Here is a 23,029-nt window from a genome sequence, read left to right as displayed (position 1 = left end):
CAGTGACACATTTTCAGTTTTGGCTTTGTACTCCAGCACCTTGGACTTGACATTATACAATGCCTATGGGAGGTTAAAGTGCATTGGGACAAATTCACATGTTTTAAAGTAGTAAAAAGTGAAGTATTTGGTCACATATTCCATTGACCACATCAAGCTTTTGACTCCATATGTGTTGGATGCATTTGCTGTTTGTATCGGTTTGTGTTGTTTCAGATTATTTTGTGCCCAATATAAATTAATGGTAACTAATGTACAGTATGGTGTCACTTGTGTCTAACTTTCTCACCTATCATTATTCACGATTCATTCAGTATTATCCGTAATCATGGTAGCATCCACACTAATGTAGAACGTTTTAGAAACCTCTTATTTTCAATACAAGTGACTCCAAAATGACACAATATATTATTAACCATTCATTTCTATTTATTGGGCACAAAATAGATAAACACAAAACTGCAAATGCATCTAACAAGTTTGTAGTGTCACAAGCTTAATGTAATCATTGCGTGCTAGGAATATGGGACCAAATACTTAACCTTTTACTACTTTAATACACAATTTCTCTCAATACTTGTGTCCCCTAACATGGGGGGGGACTATGTACAAAAAGTGCTGTAATTTCAAAACTGTTCACTCGATATGGATTAAAATTCTCTCAAATGAAAGCTGAAAGTCTGCACTTTATCCTCAGTTATTGTATCACTTCAAATCCAAAGTGCTGGAGTACAGTCAAAACGACAACAAATGTGTCACTGTCCCAATAATTTTGGAACACACACACACACACACACACACACACACACACACACACACACACACACACACACACACACACACACAAGTTTGGGGTCACAGAAATGTCCTTGTTTTTTAAAGAAAAGCACATTTTTTGTCCATTTAAAATAACATCAAATTGATCAGAAATACAGTGTAGACATTGTTAATGTTGTAAATGACTGTTGTAGCTGGAAACGGCAGATTTTATGGAATATCTACATAGGTGTACAGAGGCTCATTATCAGCAACCATCACTCCTGTGTTCCAATGGCACGTTGTGTTAGCTAATCCAAGTTTATAATTTTAAAAGGCTAATTGATCATTAGAAAACCCTTTTGCAATTATGTTAGCACAGCTGAAAACTGTTGTCCTGATTAAAGAAGCAATAAAACTGGCCTTCTTTAGACTAGTTGAGTATCTCGAGCATCAGCCTTTGTGGGTTCGATTACAGGCTCAAAATGGCCAGAAACAAAGACCTTTCTTCGGAAACTCGTCAGTCTATTCTTGTTTTGAGAAATGAAGGCTATTCCATGTGAGAAATTGCCAAGAAACTGAAGATCTTGTATAACGCTGTGAACTACTCCCTTCAAAGAACAGTGTAAACTGGACCTAACCAGAATAGAAAGAGTGGGAGGCCCAGGTGCACAACTGAGCAAGATGACAAGTACATTAGAGTATCTAGTTTGAGAAACAGACGGCTCAAGTCCTCAACTGGCAGCTTCATTAAATAGTGCCCGCAAAACACAAATCTCAACGTCATCAGTGAAGAGGCGATTCCGGCATGCTGGCCTTCTAAACAGAGTTCCTCTGTCCAGTGTCTGTGTTCTTTTGCCCGTCTTAATCTTTTCTTTTTATTGGCCAGTCTGAGATAGATATGGCTTTTTCTTTGCAACTCTGCCTAGAAGGCCAGCATCCCAGAGTCAAGAAATAGGACCTGATGGCTCTCTACTTGGTACTCAGCATAAGGCTCTGTAATAGACTAGTGTCCGGACCAGCGAGTGTACTTGTTCATCAAGCTGCTACAGGTCTTTCTGACTCAAACAAAGCTACTTACTCTTACAGCAATAAGAGATGTGGACCACTTTCATTTGTATATTATATTTTCCCTTACAAAGAGTGGGCACTCTTGATGTAGATGATGTAGGACACGCCAATGTTTATTTTTTCACTCATAGAAAGCATCCCATTACATTCAGTTGCCTTACAGCACATAGAAAAGCCCTGAGGAGTGTACACATATCAATGGTCAACGCGTTTTACATATGTGGTGTGCAAAATGTTTGAGGATAACGTAGTCAACCACTCGCCAATAAACCCATTGTGAAAAAGTACTGGAAGCAAAACTGTCCAACTTTTTATTTTTACCTAATTCAGTATCTAAGTGGGCTTTCACATCCACTTGGTTTGGAGCGGGTTTTCCCCGATTAATTTGTACCGTGGTGCGGTTCAGACCAAACACAGGACAATAACCCGAGTCGCGCAGTATTAATGGTTGTTTGACTGCGACCATTTGATGAAATGCACGCAGCATCATAACTGCAGTATTAATGGTTGTTTGACTGCGACCATTTGATGAAATGCACGCAGCATCATAACTGCAGTATTAATGGTTGTTTGACTGCGACCATTTGATGAAATGCACGCAGCATCATAACTTTGTATTTCTGAAACATTCTCAGAGTAGCAGCCCATCTATGAGCGCATCCGATGCAGATTAGTGGAGAGCTATACTATGGAACACCGTTTGGGTCTTTGCATGTCAAAACAAGATACACGTCAAACAACACTATTAGACGTGTCAAATAAGCTTGTTGACCAATCAGGACCTGAATATGACTACACGTCACATACATTTAACGCGTTCATAATTTTTGTACATAGTTATTACACAATCACTCATATGTCACAACGATTCATCGATACGTATGTTATGATGCTGGTAAAGTTGTCTCGCGCACCTACAGTGCTAGTCATAAAAAAAGATAGCTAGCTCATGGATGCAAACAATGTTCTTCCCCAAAAACAAAGCAAAACGACAATCTGTTTCAGTAGCTATAGTTAGCTAGCTTGGTGTCATCTAAAATAACCCTAATTTATAAGACCGTTCTTATTTGATGAATGGTGGTCGGACCATCTATGTGAAGCTAGCCACAATAGTGGACTTTGCGGTTAGCCTTCAAAATAAAAGTGTCATTGACAGTGATGCAAATGAATACAAATAGTAGAATTATGACATAATTGAATAGATCATGCTAAACGAGGTTGAAATGTCATATAAAATCAAAAGACAATAATCTGTTTAATTCACACTGGATGTATTAGACTTTAGAATTGCATTAGGGGCATACTTATTTCACTGTACAACATTTATATATATATACATATACACATATACATATCATCTATATATATATACATATATAACCTTCATTTAACTAGGCAAGTCAGTTAAGAACAAATTCTTATTTACAATGATGGCCTAGAAACAGTGGGTTAACTGCCTTGTTCAGGGGCAGAACGACAGATTTTTTTTTACCTTGGCAGCTTGAGGATTCGATCTAGCAATCATTCGGTTACTGGCCCAACACAACCACTAGCCTTACCTATGGATTATGGATTGTGGATCAATGACATGGGGTATCAGTCTACTCAGTGACACCCTGAGAACATTAGTATCGTTGTTCTTATTGTGGGACTCTGAAAGAACTGAGCCACATTTATTCTCAACCTATGTGTATTGAACACTATTCCAGAGGAAAAACAAGTCTGATACCTCTGAGGAGGACGTTGGGAAAAAATATATTGGGTATTGAGTAGACTGATAGCCCATTTCATTGATCCCCACTCCTTAGGTAAAGCTGTACAGTGCAATATGAATGTCAATACACACAATAGGCTAACTGGGAGGTGATTTCACCCAGTCACAGTCCCGCGATAAGAGCTACAACGCTAATATTTGTGTAAACTCTTCACAGTTGTGTTCTGTGTGTGTCACCAAGTAGACTGACACCCTATTTCATTGCTTCACATTCCAACCTTGTTTGACATTATCTAGTCTAAATAAGGCAGGACCACCAATTGTAACCTTCTGCATCACTTTCAAAAAGGCAAAATGGCAAATTCCAATATTGTGCCTAATCGTCATTGTGGCTAGCTTCATAACACATAACCCGGTCCAATCGTGCCTCATGAAGCTAGCTGGCTGCGTATAACGTTAGCTTTGGGCAACAGGTTTTAGTAGCTGGCTAGCTATTTCTTTTCATGAACTGAAGAATACCAGAAGTTGCGGTCCAACACAAGATTCTACAATTAAACTGTGTTATTTGACGTGTGACTTTAAAATGCTTCATGATAATCAGATTGATTTAACGTGAGCATTTTTGTCCCCAAAAAACGATGCCTTGAATGGACAGGTGGTTTTGTTTAGGAATTTTAGTTCGTTTGACATTTGTGACCCGCATGTGAAACCAACCGGAACAATTTAAAAAAAAACAATGTAACAAATACTCAAACTCTGATTCGAACTGTAGATCAAAACTGTGTGAAAACACCCTTATTGGCAAGTAGCTAAAAGGGGATTGGCTACGGCCCATGTTCCTTTGTTTGTTTAGTTAGACCCCTTGTAAGTCACTTGTCAGGACTTTCACTTGTGTCTTTCAGCAGCCCCAAACACCCCAGCTACATGCTGATGCTGTTGTATTTTGAATCATTTCTAATCAGCCTGGTTATTCTTTTGTGGGTATGTGGCTCTCTGTAGGGACGTGTGGGCTCAGGCTACCGGACCTTAGACAGCAGTGATCGGAAGTTCTCCAACTCTCTGATGCTGGTTGAAATCCTGAAAAACAAAATGTTAACCTTTTATTTACAAAGTGAAGTTCCTGTATGAAATGGGTTTGAGTAGAGTTAAGAGTGGTTGAAAGTTAAAAGAAGTGGGGGCCATATAGATTTCATGTTGATTTGAACTGGCATGTCTTTTCTAGTATATCTAATTATATGCCAGGAACTATTGTACCTTCCAAAGGCATTGAGGAGAGACACTATCTCTTGGCGACTGAGCTGGAAAGTGAGCCGGCCGCTGCTGGATTTGGGCAGAGCCTCGATCTGTCGCTCGGAAAACAAGATCTTCAGGGCTGTGCCTAACCCCTGAGTCTGCATGGAGTGAGAGTGCATACATATAGCATTCATAACAACCTAAGTCACCTCAATCCCTCTACATTGGTCAAAGTGTCTACAATACAATAACAATATTACCTCACTAACTAAAATAGATCTTTGTATCGCCACAATAAATGTCTGAGCAGTCAAATATCACACACACAAAAGAGTTAAGAGGACTCTCCTGTTCACTCGCCTGTAGTTTTCCCCAGAGCCTGCACTTAAAGCAGCCCACACAGTCCATGATCCTGGAGATGTTGCGGAAGGTCAGCCTGAAATCCTCCTGACGTCAATGAAAAGAAAGAGAAATTACAACAGAAAGAGAAGCACAGATAGGGGTTGAGTAGTTCGACAGACATGACTGCATATCGTCCGTAGAGTTCAGTGTGTTCTAAGAGTACTATACTGTAGGCCTATAGCATACTGACCTTGAGATTGGCAGCTTCCTCCTTATTCCCAGCAAACAGAGACGTCTCGTCAAAGTGCAAAGGGAAAGACCTGAGGGGTGTTAGAGAGTTTTTCACTGCGATGATACAACACAAGCAGGTACCTTTTAGAGTACATCAGCTTTTATGCAGCACTTTGAGATATCAGCTGATGTAAGAAGGGCTATATAAATACATTTGATTTGATGTAATATGATTTTGCTTGTACATTATTTATGAAGCATATATGGAGTGCTTATGAAGACTGCATGAATAATACCCTATAGTACATTGATCATCAACTAGATTCAGCTGCGGGCCGATTTTTTTCTTGAGCAGATGTTCGGGGGCCGGAAAATAATTTATAGATTGCAAATTGACCGCAAGAAGCCAAACCGATATAATGTTTGACTAAAACAATAATTTCAAACCTTGCTTACATTTGTATATGATCATGTGTCTCTATTATGCGTGAGAACACTTGGGAACAGATTTCTTGAATGAAAATCACTTGAAACTGATTTCCAGTTGTTTTTAGCGTCTTTTATGTCCAACAAATATTTTACAAAAATTTTAATTTTTTTCTCCGAAAACCTGGGGGGGGTCAAATAAAACCACCCGTAGGCAAAATTCGTATTAGTATGACTTTGTTTGTTTAACATGGTGTATCAATATACTGTTAATTCATCTGGACCGTGACCAAATACATATTTATACATTCTGCTTAGTGTTTTACATAATTGGATTGACCCAGTAATTCTTTGCCTGCAGTACACTCACTTGGCCACCTGGAGGAGCTCTAGGAGAACGCGTTTGTGTTGTCGGTCCTGGGTGGGTTGGCCAGTGTACAGCTGGAAGGAGGGGCGCTGGAGAAGAGGCAGGACTTTGGCCAGGGCACGCAGCTCGATCAGGTAGAGGAAGTAGAGGTTGCGCAGCCTTTTTGGGCCCTCGCCGTTGGTCAGCTGGGCATCGAAACGTTGTTGGAACTCAGAGACATTGTGACCCCACTTCTTCTGGAACCAGTTGTCTGAGAGGGAGGAGGTGAGACTTTGGCTCTGTCCAGAAACAACCACTAGCCCATACCCCCTGGACACGTGTAGAGATCTGAGAGGATTTGATTTAATCAGTATAGTGCCACCTTGCCCTCTGATAGATCTGAGAGGATTGGACAAGATGTAAGCAAGCCTATCAGAGGGCAAGGTGGCACTATACTGATTAAATCAAATCCTCTCAGATCTGTCTGTCTAGGAAGGAGGGGGTTGGGATTAACAGATGTTTCTGTGCAGGTCATTTGATACACCCCTCATCAATGGACATATTGTAATACACATTCCCATTTTATATTCCCATTGCAGATATTAAGAGGCGAAAACTAAATATGGTATAGGCATAACAGTTAATCTGGGCAACATGCAACTCTATCGAACATCTTTGGGATGAATTGGAACACCGACTGCAAGCCAGGCTTAATCGCCCAACATCAGTGGCCGACCTCACTAATGCTCTTGTGGCTGTGGAAGCAAGTCCCAGCAGCAATGTTCCAACATCTAGTGGAAAGTCTTCCCAGAAGAGTGGAGGCTGTAATAGCAGCAAAGGGGGGACCAACTCGATATTAATGCCCATGATTTTGTAATGAGATGTTCGACAAGCAGGTCTCCACATACTTTTGGTCATGTAGTGTACCAACCAGCTTCCTCTTTGTGTGTGTGTGTGTGTGTGTGTGTGTGTGTGTGTGTATGTGTGTGTGAGAGAGAGAGAGTGACTCACCATCTAGGAGGTACCGGGCACTCAGGTGTATGTTGATGCTAGAGTGGAGCCCAGAGACGAGCCGAAAGAAAGCCCTCTTTTCCACACACTGGCCTGGGAGGATATCGGGGATGATAGACAACTGAGGCTCATTGGTCAGTCAACCTAGCAACCTGTGCTGGCTCCAATATTTTATTTTCCTCATTGTCCTTTTCTAGCACGGTAACCAAGACAGCTCGGCACAGAACAATAGTGTGAAAGGGGTAAATATGTATCAGAACATTGTGCTTCAAGATATTCATAGGACAATGAGTGGACGTCATTCATTTACATTTGAGTAATTCAGCAGATGCTCTTATCCAGAGCAATTAGCGTTAAGTGCCTTGATCAGGGGCACATCGGCAGATTTTTCACCTTGTCGGCTCTGATATTCAAACCTCTCTAACTGCTGGCTATTTGCCGCTCTCCTGATAACAGTTACGGGGTTTTGGTCAATGTTACAAGTGTTTTACTGCTTACCATCCAGCCAACTGTAAAATGTCTTCCCTGCAAAGACATGAGATTATTCATTTTATGGGATACTCATTGAGCTCAATGAACAAACATTCCATGGTCCAAAATAACTATAATTGCAAACAACACGATCCTTACCATCAGTTCCTGTGGGTGGAAATAAAACAATAAAAGATCAATGAAAATCTTTGGTTGCAACTTGCAATACAAAATATATACTGTATATTCTTGACACTTAGATCAATTTGAACTTATTCTTTAAAGCTAATTATTGCATTTGAAGATTATGGAATTACTACAGTGGGTAAATCAGGTGGACTTACCACTGTAAGATACCATAGGATTTAGAGGTCGCTTCACAGTGTACGGTCTGAGAAATCATATTGAAGCCTACTGTTAACATCCAAAATCTAAATTGCAATGCCATTTCATTGTTTAAGTGGCAACTGATTCACATCCAAGGGAAGCCTTTATGAACATTTATAAGCATTACAGCTCATAAGCATGTATGACATGCATAAAGCATTTATAATGACTTATTCATGAAAGTTATTATAAAGTGTAACCAAGTCGTACTTGAAGCAGTTCTCCTCATAGATGCTGTTCCAGATTTGCCAGGCCTCTGGCCCCTTGTATCCAGTGAAGCGCTCTGGATTTAGCAGTAGATCCACGTACTGGGAATCAGGAGACTCCTCATCTTAGAATAAACAGCGTATGAATTAACCTTCATAAAGGGGATGAGTCTGTTGCATCTATTCTACCATACTGCAGCCTACTACAGGATACTGTAGCCTACAGCACAAGAGGATGCTAAGAGGATGGAAGATTTAACATCCCTCTCGAATGAGATTCTGTTGCCCCAGGCACAAATAATGTCAAGTCTAGTTGTCCTTCACAGATATTTGGACAAGTTTAACATTCAAAATATTTAAATTCTACAAAATCCTTCACTGAGAAGAGAACATGGTTAGCTTACTTACCATCAATCACACAGAATCGCTCTGCCTCGTCATCATGCTTGTTCCATTCCAGGAGGGCCTGCCTGGTCTCCTTACTGCACAGAGAAACAACCACAGACATGTCAAGCTATTGATCCAACACAAGGGATGAAGTAGTATCAGGCCCGGTCCTGGACGTTCTGCCGCCTTAGGAGAGACAAAAAAAATAGCTGCTTTCCGCAAAACTACAATAGTCCCGATAAGCAAAATACGTATTTTCCAGATGTTGAAATCAGGTTCCTTTTCGGTTCTGAATGAAAGTTGAAAAGATGATTGGGTCAGATTTGGTCCAGAATCTACGTTCAAAAGATGTCGGTCTGTGCTTACTGGGGTGTAGCCTACAGCGTTGGCCCGCAATATAATTGTATGAATGCCCATCCATGTGGTAGGACTACCATTTGTAACAGGCAGTTGCATTGACTTAATTAGTCCTGATTACTGTGACTAATCACAATGACTATTTAAGCTCTGAATATCAGCTACCCAACTTTATCAGGAGTTATCCTGAGCCTATTTGCATTGAGAATCAATGTGTTTACACAGCGGGAAATGCAGAAGTATATTATTTTTTGCCGTTAAACTGATGACCGGAAGTCAGCCTGCAGGCGCCCGGCCCCCCACAAGGAGCTGCTAGAGCGCAATAAGGCAAGTAAAACCCCCTGGCCAAACCCTCCCCCAACCCGGACAAGTCTGAGCCAATTGTGTGCTGCCCTACGGGACTTCTGGTCACGACCGGTTGTGACACATCCTGGGATTGAACCCGGGTCTATATTGATGCCTCAAGCACTGCGATGCAGTGCCTTAGACCGCTGCACCACTCGTAAGGCCCAGCGCATTTTTTATTTGATGGGCGCCATTTAGGTTAGGCTATTTGAACGGAGAAACCTGCATGATGTAAAAAGTGTCAGTTTAATTACATTATCTCCAGTCTGTAGGCTACAGAAAAGACCACATGGGATAGATTATATCTGCTACATGTTTTATGTTCGATTATGTTTTTGATGAAACGTTGGTAGAGTGCCGCATTAGTCTGTCCAACAGCACCCTGGAGTGGCACGCTGGGAATGGACAAGCAAAATATTTTGCGCCCCTGCCTTTGACAAAGTTGCCACTGTTTATCACAGAGCGGCATCAGTGCTCACCTTGAAAGCCCATATGCTTTTTGAGAGAAATTGTTATTGTTTTTGGGAAGAATTATGTGAGGTTTTATTTGTTGTTGCAGGTGCGTCTTGGTCAGTTTAGCTCAGAAAATGCCACCCTCGTCAATCTGTCGCCTAATCCTGCCTAATGCTACATCAGACTCGGCATAGAACTCGTACCTTACCTGAGGGAGCTGTCCACTGCTCCAAGCGTCTCAGCCTTCTCACACTCCTGGTTGTTTGCTTCAGCTGAGTACTGCATGCATACACAGAGACACAGACACACACAAATGTAGTTCAACTGTTTTAGCACATTTACAGTTGAAGTCAGAAGTTAACATACACCTTATCCAAATACATTTAAACTCAGTTTTTCACAATTCCTGACATTTAATCCTAGTAAAGATTCCCTGTCTTCGGTCAGTTGGGATCACCACTTTATTTTAAGAAAGTGAAATGTCAGAATAATAGTAGAGAGAATTAATTATTTCAGCATTTATTTATTTCATCACATTCCCAGTGGGTCAGAAGTTTACATACACTCAATTAGTATTTGGTAACATTGCCTTTAAATTGTTTAACTTGGGTCAAACGTTTTGGGTAGCCTTCCACAAGCTTCCCACAATAAATTGGGTGAATTTTGGCCCCTTCCTCCTGACAGAGCTGGTGTACAGTGGGGGGAAAAAGTATTAGTCAGCCACCAATTGTGCAAGTTCTCCCACTTAAAAAGATGAGAGAGGCCTGTAATTTTCATCATAGGTACACTTCAACTATGACAGACAAAATGTGAAAAAAAATCCAGAAAATCACATTTTTTATTAATTTATTTGCAAATTATTGTGGAAAACAAGTATTTGGTCAATAACAAAAGTTTATCTCAATACTTTGTTATATACCCTTTGTTGGCAATGACAGAGGTCAAACGTTTTCTGTAAGTCTTCACAATGTTTTCACACACTGTGGCTGGTATTTTGGCCCATTCCTCCATGCAGATCTCCTCTAGAGCAGTGATGTTTTGGGGCTGTTGCTGGGCAACACAGACTTTCAACTCCCTCCAAAGATTTTCTATGGGGTTGAGATTTGGAGACTGGCTAGGCCACTCCAGGACATTGAAATGCTTCTTACGAAGCCACTCCTTCGTTGCCAGGGCGGTGTGTTTGGGATCATTGTCATGCTGAAAGACCCAGCCACATTTCAATGCCCTTGCTGATGGAAGGAGGTTTTCACTCAAAATCTCACGATACATGGCCCCATACATTCTGTCCTTTACACGGATCAGTCGTCCTGGTCCCTTTGCAGAAAAACAGCCCCAAAGCATGATGTTTCCACCCCCATGCTTCACAGTAGGTATGGTGTTCTTTGGATGCAACTCAGCATTCTTTGTCCTCCAAACACGATGAGTTGAGTTTTTACCAAAAAGTTCTATTTTGGTTTCATCTGACCATATGACATTCTCCCAATCTTCTTCTGGATCATCCAAATGCTCTCTAGTAAACTTCAGACGGGCCTGGACATGTACTGGCTTAAGCAGGGGGACACGTCTCGCACTGCAGGATTTGAGTCCCTGGCGGCGTAGTGTGTTACTGATGGTAGGCTTTGTTACTTTGGTCCCAGCTCTCTGTAGGTCATTCACTAGGTCCCCCCCGTGTGGTTCTGGGATTTTTGATCACCGTTCTAGTGATCATTTTGACCCCACGGGGTGAGAACTTGCGTGGAGCCCCAGATCGAGGGAGATTATCAGTGGTCTTGTATGTCTTCCATTTCCTAATAATTGCTCCCACAGTTGATTTCTTCAAACCAAGCTGCTTACCTATTGCAGATTCAGTCTTCCCAGCCTGGTGCAGGTCTACAATTTTGTTTCTGGTGTCCTTTGACAGCTCTTTGGTCTTGGCCATGGTGGAGTTTGGAGTGTGACTGTTTGAGGTTGTGGACAGGTGTCTTTTATACTGATAACAAGTTCAAACAGGTGCCATTAATACAGGTAACGAGTGGAGGACAGAGGAGCCTCTTAAAGAAGAAGTTACAGGTCTGTGAGAGACAGAAATCTTGCTTGTTTGTAGGTGACCAAATACTTATTTTCCACCATAATTTGCAAATAAATTCATTAAAAATCCTAAAATGTGATTTTCTGGATTTTTTCTCTCATTTTGTCTGTCATGGTTGATGAAAATTACAGGCCTCTCTCATCTTTTTAAGTGGAGAACTTGCACAATTGGTGGCTGACTAAATACTTTTTTGCCCCACTGTAACTGAGTCAGGTTTGTAGGCCTCCTTGCTCGCACACGCTTTTTCAGTTCTGCCCACAAATTTTCTATAGGATTGAGGTCAGGGCTTTGTGATGGCCACTCCAATACCTTGACTTTGTTGTCCTTAAGCCATTTTACCACAACTTTGGAAGTATGCTTGGGGTCATTGTCCATTTGGAAGACCCATTTGCGACCAAGCTTTAATTTCCTGACTGATGTCTTGAGATGTTGCCTCAATATTTCCACATAATTTTTGTTCCTCATGATGCCATCTATTTTGTGAAGTGCACCAGTCCCTCCTGCAGCAAAGCACTCCCACAACATGATGCTGCCACCCCTATGCTTCACGGTTGGGATGGTGTTCTTTAGCTTGCAAGCATCCCCCTTTTTTCTCCAAACAGTTATATTTTTGTTTCATCAGACCAGAGGACATTTCTCCAAAAAGTACGATCTTTGTCCCCATGTGCAGTTGCAAACCGTAGTCTGGCTTTTTTATGGTGGTTTTGGATCAGTGGCTTCTTCCTTGTTGAGTTGCCTTTCAGGTTATGTCGATATAGGACTCGTTTTACTGTGGATATAGATACTTTGTACCTGTTTCCTCCAGCATCTTCACAAGGTCCTTTGCTGTTGTTCTGGGATTGATTTGCACTTTTCGCACCAAAGTACGTTCATCTCTAGGAGACAGAAAGCGTGTCCTTCCTCAGCGGTATGATGGCTGCATGGTCCCATTGCGTTTATACTTGTGTACTATTGTTTGTACAGATGAACGTGGTACCTTCAGGTGTTTGGAAATTGCTCCCAAGGATGAACCAGACTTGTGGAGGTCTACCATTTTTATTTCTGAGGTCTTGGCTGATTTCTTTTGATTCCCCCATGATGTCAAGCAAAGAGGCACTGAGTTTGAAGGTTGGCCTTGAAATACATCCACAGGTACACTTTCAATTGACTCAAATGATGTCAATTAGCCTATCAGAAGCTTCTAAAGCCATGACATAATTTTCTGGAATTTTCCAAACTTTTTAAAGGCACAGTCAACTTAGTGTATGTAAACTTCTGACCCACAGGAATTGTGATACAGTGAAATAATCTGTCTGTAAACAATTGTTGGAAAAAATACTTGTGTCATGCACAAAGCAGATGTCCTAACCGACCTGCCAAAACTATAGTTTGTTAACAAAAAATTTGTGGAGTGTTTGAAGAATGAGTTTTAATAACTCTAACCTAAGTGCATGTAAACTTCCGACTTCAACTGTAAATGGCCTAAGTGCACTACAGTAGCTATGTGATATGACCCTAATTTCAAATAATTCCCCTTCATAAAGTTCTTAATCATATTACCTTATTGTGATGGCCATTTGTTTTGATTCCCTCTGGAACCTCATTCTGTGGAACATGAGTACAATCTTAAAAGGTCCCCTATGTAGCTTTATGGGCGACCCGACCAAATGCACGTATATATAAATGTGAGTTATAGAGTCGTCATTCTCATTGAAAACAAGTCTAATAAGCAGTAGATCCGTTATATTGCTATGCACTCAACTTATATGAATCCTTATTTGATCAGTAACAGAGGTAGGCCAATGTTAGAAAGATACTCACTGGTGTACATGGTATCACGGCACAGTTCTTTTGCCCACAGAGGCCATTGTCTGTCCAGAATGGACATGGCTTATTCAGGTTCACCTAAAGAACGGCACAGAGATTTAGAGATAGAGATTTTAGCATGATATACTGTAGTTGGGACACATGAAATGACAGGTGTGAGAAGTCTGACTTGCCTTATAAAACCTGAAATAGTCAGACTCAAGCAGCTTCTGAAGTTTGGGGAAGAGTCGCTCATTGTTGAAGGCATCAATTGTCTCCACATCACAAGTGCAGTCATCCAAGCTACCGGTCACCTGTGGTAACAAAAGAAAGTGTACTTCATAAACTGTATGCCTACTTCAACTGTAGGGCTTATAATTCATAGACTACTGCCAGTCCATGATGTAAACATGATAGTTGTAAACCAGGGATGAACAAACTTTGATCTGAACACTTTTTGCCATAGGGTGGAGAGAAATGTGAGCGAGAGTGACTAACAAAAGCAATGGGGGCCCTCCTAGTCAGTAATTCGATCATGATTATGACAAGTTTAGATAGCTGGCTAGACTAATTTACCAATCTAAAAACATTTAGCCTGACATTGGGTAATTGAGTCACTGTCAGTGACTGACCTAACAAGAGGAAAAACTGCTGATGCACAACCACCCTTTAAAAAAATGCACCTTGTGTATTCTACTATTTCAAAGGAAAATTCTACCCAAAAATGATATTTTGACATTTGTTTCATTAGTCCATTGGTGACCTAGTCTCAGAATGTTTAGCTATTCAGCAATAAAGTTTTCAAGATATTTAAGTTTCAAAATACAGAAATCATCCCCTTATTATGTATTTTGCAAAATGCAACATCTCATGATGCAAAATAGTTTTTTGGGTGGATTTTTCCTTTAACTCTTGATTGATCAGTTGCCCATCCCAGTCATAAACAAATGTGACCCGAGTCAGGAAACTAGGCGTATGTCACAAGTCACGACTTCACAGGAGAGCCATTTGAAAGTAAAAAATATTGTTTTATCAAAATGCGTTTTTTGGCAGAAATGCCTTCTTGAACATGTGAACTTTCATGTTCCTTAATAACAAACTTTTATGCCATCTGTAAATACGAATAAAGTGGTTTAAATTACGAGCCTTATTGGTTTAGCCAAAGAAAAAGACAGGAACATTCATGTTAGCCATGATTGGCTGAGATTATGAGTGGGCTGGACATGCTGAGATGAGTTTCAGATTGTTCTGCAATGTAGCATCTTGTGTCTATAAAATGAGCTGCTCGTTATACGTAGATAATCCTTTCTACTGCAGCTTTTTCTAAAGATATAATGTTAGCCATGGAGAACTGCAAATATGCTGCTACAGCTCTCAATTACATTGCGGCCCTGAATTTATCAGCCGCTATCGACAAAGGTCAGTTGGATAAAGTTAAAGTTGTGATGGACTACTTTCTGGAGGACAATCGTGCCTCTCTGACTCAGAAAATGAATCAGACGATGAGGAAATCTCCGATTTAGGTCAAAACATTTTCATTGAAGAAGACATTGTAGAGAGTCTTCTGATGACGGTGATGGGGAAGAAACGGAGATCAACAGTGTTGTTGTTGTCACTGAAGAAGTTGACCGAGTTTTGAAATCATTGGAACACAACGGGCCAACAAAGCAGTGCAAACTAAATGGAAATGACACAGGATGTCTTATTTAATAAAAGGGGTTGCAGTCTGCTGTGAAGCTTTCATCCATGTATAGGGGTAAGGATCTAGCTACAATTTCAGATGGTATACATTTCTAATTTTGTCAGAAAGTTGTTTTCATTGCAAGTTAAGACTTGCTGTTAGCTAGCCAGCTGAGGTTAGATGGCTGGCTTGCTAGCTAACAATAATTTACATATATTAAGTGTGTAACGTTAGTGATGTTTTCTCAGAATGCCATTTCACATTACTAGTTATAGCCTAATGTTAGCTAGCTAACGTTAACATTGAACCTAATTTATTTGGCTAACTTTAGCTATGACAATCGGTTTGTATTGCTAGTAACGTTACTTTAAGGATTTTGATTATACAGTAGTTAATTTTTTATCTAGCTAATGTTACGTGTCTAAACAAAAGATCCCAAGTTAAAGCTTGCTGTGAGCTAGCTAACGTTAGATGGCTGGCTTGCTAGCTAACATTAATTTACGTGTATGAAGTGTGTGTAACTAGAATGCCATTTCGCATCTATTGTATAATAATGCAAAAATATTTGTATCTGGAATTTGTCTTTCAACATCAGTAGAACACGCCTGACTCTCCTCCACCAGTCATACAAGGAGAATGGTCTAATGCCTCCCATCAAAAAGAGAGCTGGGCCAAGCAAGCAAAGACAGCAGCGCAGTCATCAACTACATGCACCATTTCTTCACCAACTACGGAGTTGGGGAAAGAAGTCTGGTCCTGAATTGTGATAAATGCAGTGGCCAAAACAAGAACAGGTTTGTGCTCGGATATTGAGCATGGCGGACCATGCACAAACTCCACCAGTCTGGACCTTGACTTCCTGATCACAGGCCATACCAAGTTTGCCTCCGACTGGTGCTTCGGCCTCATCAAGCAGCGCTTCAGAAAGACAAAAGTGAACACTTTGTCTGAGATTGCTGGTGTTGTGAAGGACAGGACTGTGTCAGGGGTCAACATCGCACAGCTGGCTGGACTGGAGGATGCTACGGTGCTGGTGGAAAGCTATGACTTGTTACACGTGTATAACACCTGACTCCGTACTTCAGGCCGCTGCCACAGATCAAGCAGTACCAGCAATTCAGGTCAAAATCATTTTCATTGCATTGTATTCTTCTTACCTAAACATGGGAGGTGAATTGATTTTGTGCAGGGTTGTAATGTCTTCTGATTTTTTTATTTGTTATTATTCCGTTTTACAGCTTCGACGCTCTACAGCCTGGTGTTGTCGCCAAGAAGCGTTCGGAACTGTCAGGACCAGGTTTCAGCTGCTGCACAATGCTGATATCCTTCGTCCCATAGATAGTCTACCTGTACAAGCACCACCTGGACACAGCTAGGCAAACATATTTTTGAGAAGATGAGGGAGTTTTGCGACGAAGAGGCTATGGACATCACATACCCTGCACCAAAGTCAAGGGCAGGACAGACACAGGCTCTCCGAATATAGATTCCCTTGTTCATGCGTGGTTCAGACGGACCAGTCATCAGCACTATCTGCAGTGCCTCTATTCAAATGGCTCTCTCCTAACACACACACGCCATACATTGCTGCTACTATTTATATGTATTTATTATCCTGCTGCTCAGCCATTTTACCCATGATTGTATGCATATAACTAAACTCAGCAAAAAAAATTACGTACCTTTTTCAGGGCCCTGTCTTTCAAAGATAATTTGTAAAAATCCAAATAACTTCACAGATCTTCATTGTAAACGGTTTAAAACACTGTTTCCCATGCTTGTTCAATGAACCATAAACAATTAATGAACATGCACCTGTGGAACGATTGTTAAGCCACTAACAACTTACAGACGGTAGGCAATTCATGTCACAGTTATGAAAACTTAGGACACTAAAGAAGCCTTTCTACTGACTCTGAAAAACACCAAAAGAAAGATGCCCAGGGTCCCTGCTCATCTGCGTGAACGTGCCTTAGGGATGCTGCAAGGAGGCATGAGTACTGCAGATGTGACCAGGGCAATAAATTGCAATGTCCGTACTGTGAGATGCCTAAGACAGCGCTACAGGGAGACAGGACGGACAGCTGATCATCCTCGCAGTGGCAGACCACGTGTAACCTGCACAGGATCGGTACATCCGAAGATCATACATGCGGGACAGGTACAGGATGGCAACAACTGCCTGAGTTACACCAGGAACGCACAATCCCTCCATCAGTGCTCAGACTGTCTGCAATAGGCTGGACTGAGGGCTTGTAGGCCTGCTGTAAGGCATGTCCTCACCAGACATCACCGGCAACAATGCCGCCTATGGGCACAAACCCACCGTAAGCTGGACCAGACAGGACTGGCAAAAAGTGCTCTTCACTGACGAGTCGCGGTTTTGTCTCACCAGGGGTGATGGTCGGATTTGCGTTTATCGTCGAAGGAATGAGCGTTACACCGAGGCCTGTACTTTGGAGCGGGATCAATTTGGAGGTGGAGGATCCTTCATGGTCTGGGGCGGTGTGTCACAGCATCATCGGACTGAGCTTGTTCTCATTGCAGGCAATCTCAACGCTGTGCGATACAGGGAAGACATCCTTCTCCTGCATGTGGTACCCTTCCTGCAGGCTCATCCTGACATGACCCTCCAGCATGACAATGCCACCAGCCATACTGCTCGTTCTGTGCGTGATTTCCTGCAAGACCGGAATGTTAGTGTTCTGCCATGGCCAGCGAAGAGCCCGGATCTCAATCCCATTGAGCACGTCTGGGGCCTGTTGGATCGGAGGGTGAGGGCTAGGGTCATTCCCTCCGGAAATTTCCGGGAACTTGCAGGTGCCTTGGTGGAAGAGTGGGGTAACATCTCACAGCAAGAACTGGCAAATCTGGTGCAGTCCATGAGGAGGAGATGCACTGCAGTACTCAATGCAGCTGGTGGCCACACCAGATACTGACTGTTACTTTTGATTTTGACTCCCCCTTTGTTCAGGGACACATTATTCAATTTCTGTTAGTCACCATCTGTTGAACTTGTTCAGTTTATGTCTCAGTTGTTGAATCTTATGTTCATTCAAATATTTACACATGTTAAGTTTGCTGAAAATAAACGCAGTTGACAGTGAGAGGACGTTTCTTTTTTTGCTGAGTTTACCTTGTCTATCACTGATATCGTTATTGATATTGTTCTTGTACATACTGTATATTATATTAACACTATCTATTTCTGATTTTGCTACTATGCAAGTAACCACTTGGCTGTACCGTTTACACCTTCTGTAGAGACCCATCCACTTAGCAATATATTGATATATAAAATGAATATTGATGTGTGGTTGTAACATGATTTTGTGACGTACCACAACAATATAATGTGACTGTATCAAGTATCCACGACATAAATATATGGCGCATGCATCTGTTTATGTACTGTACATGTGCACCTCGCTCAGGTTTCATTTCAGGTAGCATGGCCTTAACTTTCAGCATGTATGAAATACTATGTGATAAGTGTGTGTGTAACAGTATATAAAGTATGCTAATGTACTGGTGTGAAGGCATCTGGGCAGTGGTCAAAAGTACTTAAGTAGTACTTTACAGTATTTTTACTTCAGTATTTTTGGGGGGTATCTGTACATTACTTTACTATTTATATTTTTGGAAACTTTTACTTCACAGTCTATGTTTGTTCCCACACTCGGGATTCTGACTCTCTATTGGTTACACTGGTTACAGACTATATATATATATATATATATATATATATATATGTATGTAATAATATATATATATATATGTAATAATGACAATTACAACAATACTGAATGAACAATGAATACTTTTATTTTAACTTAATATAATACATCAATTAAATATTGGAGGACCAAATAAAGACGATACCGATTAATCGGCCGACTTTTATATATATATATATATATATAAAAGTCGGCCGATTAATCGGTATCGTCTTTATTATTATATATAAAAGTCGGCCGATTAATCGGTATCGTCTTTATTTGGTCCTCCAATATTCGGTCCTCCAATATTTGGTCCTCCAATATTCCAATAATCGGTATCGGCGTTGAAAAATCATAAATCGGTCAACCTCTAATGCTCTAATGTATACTCAAACTGACTGGCTATCGTTCAGGCAAATGAGAAATTAGTGCACTCAGGCTATCTGGAAGGCCAAAGTTTGTTACTTTAAGGAGCAGTTCTCTCTGTGGGTATAACCCCAAGAAGTTCTGGAAAACGTTTAAAGACCTAGAGAATAAACCCTCCTCCTCACAGCTTCCCATGTCCCTTAATGTTGTTGATGTGGTTGTTACTGACAAGAAGCACATGGCTGAGCTCTTTAATCACCACTTCATTAAGTCAGGATTCCTATTTGACTCAGCCATGCCTCCTTGCCCGTCCAACATTTCCTAATTTCCCACCCCTTCTAATGCGACTATCCCCAATGCTTCTCCATCTTTTTCCCCTGCCCCGCTACAAAGTTTCTCCCTACAGGCAGTCACTGAGTCCGAGGTGCTAAAGGAGCTCCTTAAACTTGACCCCTGGGTCAGATAGTTTAGACCCTTTCTTCTTTAAGGTTGCTGCCCATATCATCACCAAGCCTGTCTCTCCTTTCTGGGGAGGTTCCCATTGCTTGGAAGGCAGCCACAGTTCATCCTTTCTTTAAAGGGAGAGATCAAGCTGATCCTAACTGTTATAGGCCAATTTCTATTTTGCCCTGTTTATCAAAAGGGTTCGAAAAACTTGTCAATAATCAACTGACTGGCTTTCTTGATGTCTATAGTATTCTCTCGGGTATGCAATCTGGTTTCCGCTCAGGTTATGGATGTGTCACTGCAACTTTAAAGGTCCTCAATGATGTCACCATTGCCCTTGATTCAAAGCAATATTGTGCTGCTATTTTTATTGACTTGGCCAAAGATTTTGATACGGTAGACCATTCCATTCTTGTGGGCCGGGTAAGGAGTATTGGTGTCTCTGAGGGGTCTTTGGCCTGGTTTGCTAACTACCTCTCTCAAAGAGTGCAGTGTATAAAGTCAGAAAATCTGCTGTCTCAGCCACTAACTGTCACCAAGGGAGTACCCCAAGGCTCAATCATAGGCCCCACGCTCTTCTCAATTTACATCAACAACATAGCTCAGGCAGTAGGAAGCTCTCTCATCTATTTATATGCAGATGATACAGTCTTATACTCAGCTGGCCCCTCCCCGGATTTTGTGTTAAACACTCTACAACAAAGCTTTCTTAGTGTCCAACAAGCTTTCTCTACCCTTAACCTTGTTCTGAACACCTCCAAAACAAAGGTCATGTGGTTTGGTAAGGAGAATGCCCCTCTTCCCACAGGTGTTATTACTACCTCTGAGGGTTAAGACCTTGAGGTAGTCACCTCATACAAGTACTTGGGAGTATGGCTAGACGGTGCACTCTCCTCTCTTTATAGGACACATCACTGCACTCTATACTCCTCTGTAAACTGGTTATCTCTGTATACCCGTCACTAGACCCACTGGTTGATGCTCATTTATAAAACCCTCTTAGGCCTCACTCCCCCCTATCTGAGATATCTACTGCAGCCCTCATCCTCCACATATAACACCCGTTCTTCTAGTCACATTCTGTTAAAGGTCTCCAAAGCACACACATCCCTGGGTCGCTACTCTTTTCAGTTTGCTGTGCAGCTGTCGACTGGAACGAGCTGCAACAAACACTCAAACTGGACAGTTTTATCTCAATCTCTTCATTCAAAGACTCAGTCATGGACACTCTTACTGACAGTTGTGGCTGCTTTGTGTGATGTATTGTTGTCTCTCGACCTTTGTGCTGTTGACTGTGCCCAATGTTTGTACCATGTTTTGTGCTGATACCATGTTGTGTTGCTACCATGTTGTTGTTATGTTGCTACCATGCTGTGTTGTCATGTGTTGCTGCCTTGCTATGTTGTTGTCGTAGGTCTCTGTTTATGTCGTGTTGTCTCTCTTGTTGTGATGTGTGTTTTGTCCTATATTTATATTGCATTTATTTATTTTAATCCCACGCCCTGGTCCCCGCAGGAGGCCTTTTGCCTTCTGGTAGGTCGTCATAGTAAATAAGAATTTGTTCTTAACTGACTTGCCTAGTTAAATAATGGTTAAATAAATAAAATAAAAAGAATAATAATGTACTATTTACACCCAAAAGTACTCGTTACATTTTGACAGGAAAATTGTCCAATTCACACACTTATCAAGAGAACATCCCTACTGCATCTGATCTGGCAAACTCACTAAACACAAATGCTTCGATTGTAAATTATGTCTGAGTGTTGGAGTGTGCCCCTGGCTATCCGTCAATAATATATAAAAAAAAAGTCTGGTTCAATATAAGGAATTTCAAATTATTTATACTTTTAATGAAGTATGACAATTTAGTACTTTTTGGGTACTGGGGGTTATAGCAATTCTTTCACATGACCCATCAATTTAGACAAGAGTGTCTGGGTAAGTGTCATCTAATACTTATAAAATATTTTTATCTGGACACTGTTTACCTGGAATATTTTCTTATTGTAGGCTACTACCACTTTTAGTCTTCACTACACTACTCAATGTTTATCACATGACCTCACATGTGAATCCTTAAAGAGATGGGTGGGGCTGGCTTATGAGGGTGTGAACAATGCTGAATGGGTGTAGACAAAGGATTGCTCTCAAGTAGGTGCCAAAACATTCAAAGGCCCTTTTCACAAAAGTTTAAGTGTATAAGTGAGTTTATAAGTGTATCAACTTTCAAAGCACAATTACTTTCCCATTGTTTCTAATAAAAAAAAAATGCCATGTATGATATACCATTTTGTAGCTCTGAGTCTCTACTTTTATCCAATGTAAACAAACCACTTTCAAATGTTGCTACATAAGACCGAATCCAGGTGAGTCACATTTTTAAGTTATACATTGTTTACAGCGACTCTGAACAACGAAACCTAATGGAGGCATAGAATCTCTTTTAGGTTATTATATAGTAAGACAGTAGTTGTACCAGCTCATTGATAAGTTATATTCCTCAAGAATCAATGGGTAGGCTAGAAATTGAAAATATCCCAGAATGTGTTCTAAAAGTTTCGGAGGCATTCGTCACAGTGCAACAAATATCAAACCAATAGAAATGTCTAGTAGACAGCAGCAAAATATTGGTAGCTGAAGAGCATTGATTACCTGGCAGAAACACCCGTGCGCGGCAGAGCTCGAGCTTGACACTTGGAGGTAATACATCGAAAGAACACCCAGAAAAACATACCGCTTCATTTCGTTGTAATTCAACACTTTTAAAAGTTTTAAGCTAAACGTTGCCGTTAATTCGGAGGAAAATGCTCCAGTCACACCGAGGTAAGGGTATGTATGTATGATTCATCAAACGATTTATCCCATGCTCATGAGCAGAGATGTTTTATATAATGACGAGACGCTCATGTCTCCGCCCTATCAATGGGAGTCATTGTCCCAAAGGCTGAAAGGCACACTACAAGCTTAGGTCCAAAAATAAGCCCATTGGGTTGATTTTTGTACAGATTTTGGCTAGAATGAAATATCTCGCTTCGCCTCTTCCGCTCTGTTATGAGCAATTGACAGCGTTTGGTAGACGCTTTTAGCATTGGTTATTCGTGGAAGTTTTAATATTCACTGCATGCAATGGAAAAGGCTCACCTGAACATATATTCAGCAACCTCAGTTTCTGACATTGTTAAATGAAACTATTGTGGGCCAACTGGTCACGTAATTCACGTAGT

The 23,029-nt window shown here is 41.1% G+C and overlaps 1 protein-coding gene across 1 annotated transcript; it reads right to left on the bottom strand.

Annotated features, from left to right (window-relative positions):
- Positions 1 to 1,919: 1,919 nt before the first annotated feature.
- ero1a (endoplasmic reticulum oxidoreductase 1 alpha) lies at positions 1,920 to 22,742 on the bottom strand. The gene is made up of 16 exons (XM_055864158.1): positions 22,458 to 22,742; positions 13,784 to 13,903; positions 13,605 to 13,688; positions 13,344 to 13,388; positions 9,945 to 10,015; positions 8,603 to 8,676; positions 8,199 to 8,319; positions 7,946 to 7,992; positions 7,761 to 7,769; positions 7,629 to 7,655; positions 7,131 to 7,223; positions 6,144 to 6,390; positions 5,367 to 5,436; positions 5,135 to 5,221; positions 4,796 to 4,932; positions 1,920 to 4,618 (listed from the first exon to the last, which is right to left on the bottom strand). The coding sequence occupies exons 1-16, from the start codon at positions 22,545 to 22,547 to the stop codon at positions 4,558 to 4,560; spliced, it is 1,383 nt and encodes a 460-aa protein (XP_055720133.1). The 5' UTR covers positions 22,548 to 22,742; the 3' UTR covers positions 1,920 to 4,557.
- Positions 22,743 to 23,029: the final 287 nt, after the last annotated feature.

The sequence above is a fragment of the Salvelinus fontinalis genome, chromosome 16 (genome assembly GCF_029448725.1).
Source record: "Salvelinus fontinalis isolate EN_2023a chromosome 16, ASM2944872v1, whole genome shotgun sequence".
Taxonomy (NCBI): domain Eukaryota; kingdom Metazoa; phylum Chordata; class Actinopteri; order Salmoniformes; family Salmonidae; genus Salvelinus; species Salvelinus fontinalis.
The sequence above is the reverse complement of the archived record's forward strand: the minus strand, read 5'-3'. Positions and strand labels throughout refer to the sequence as shown.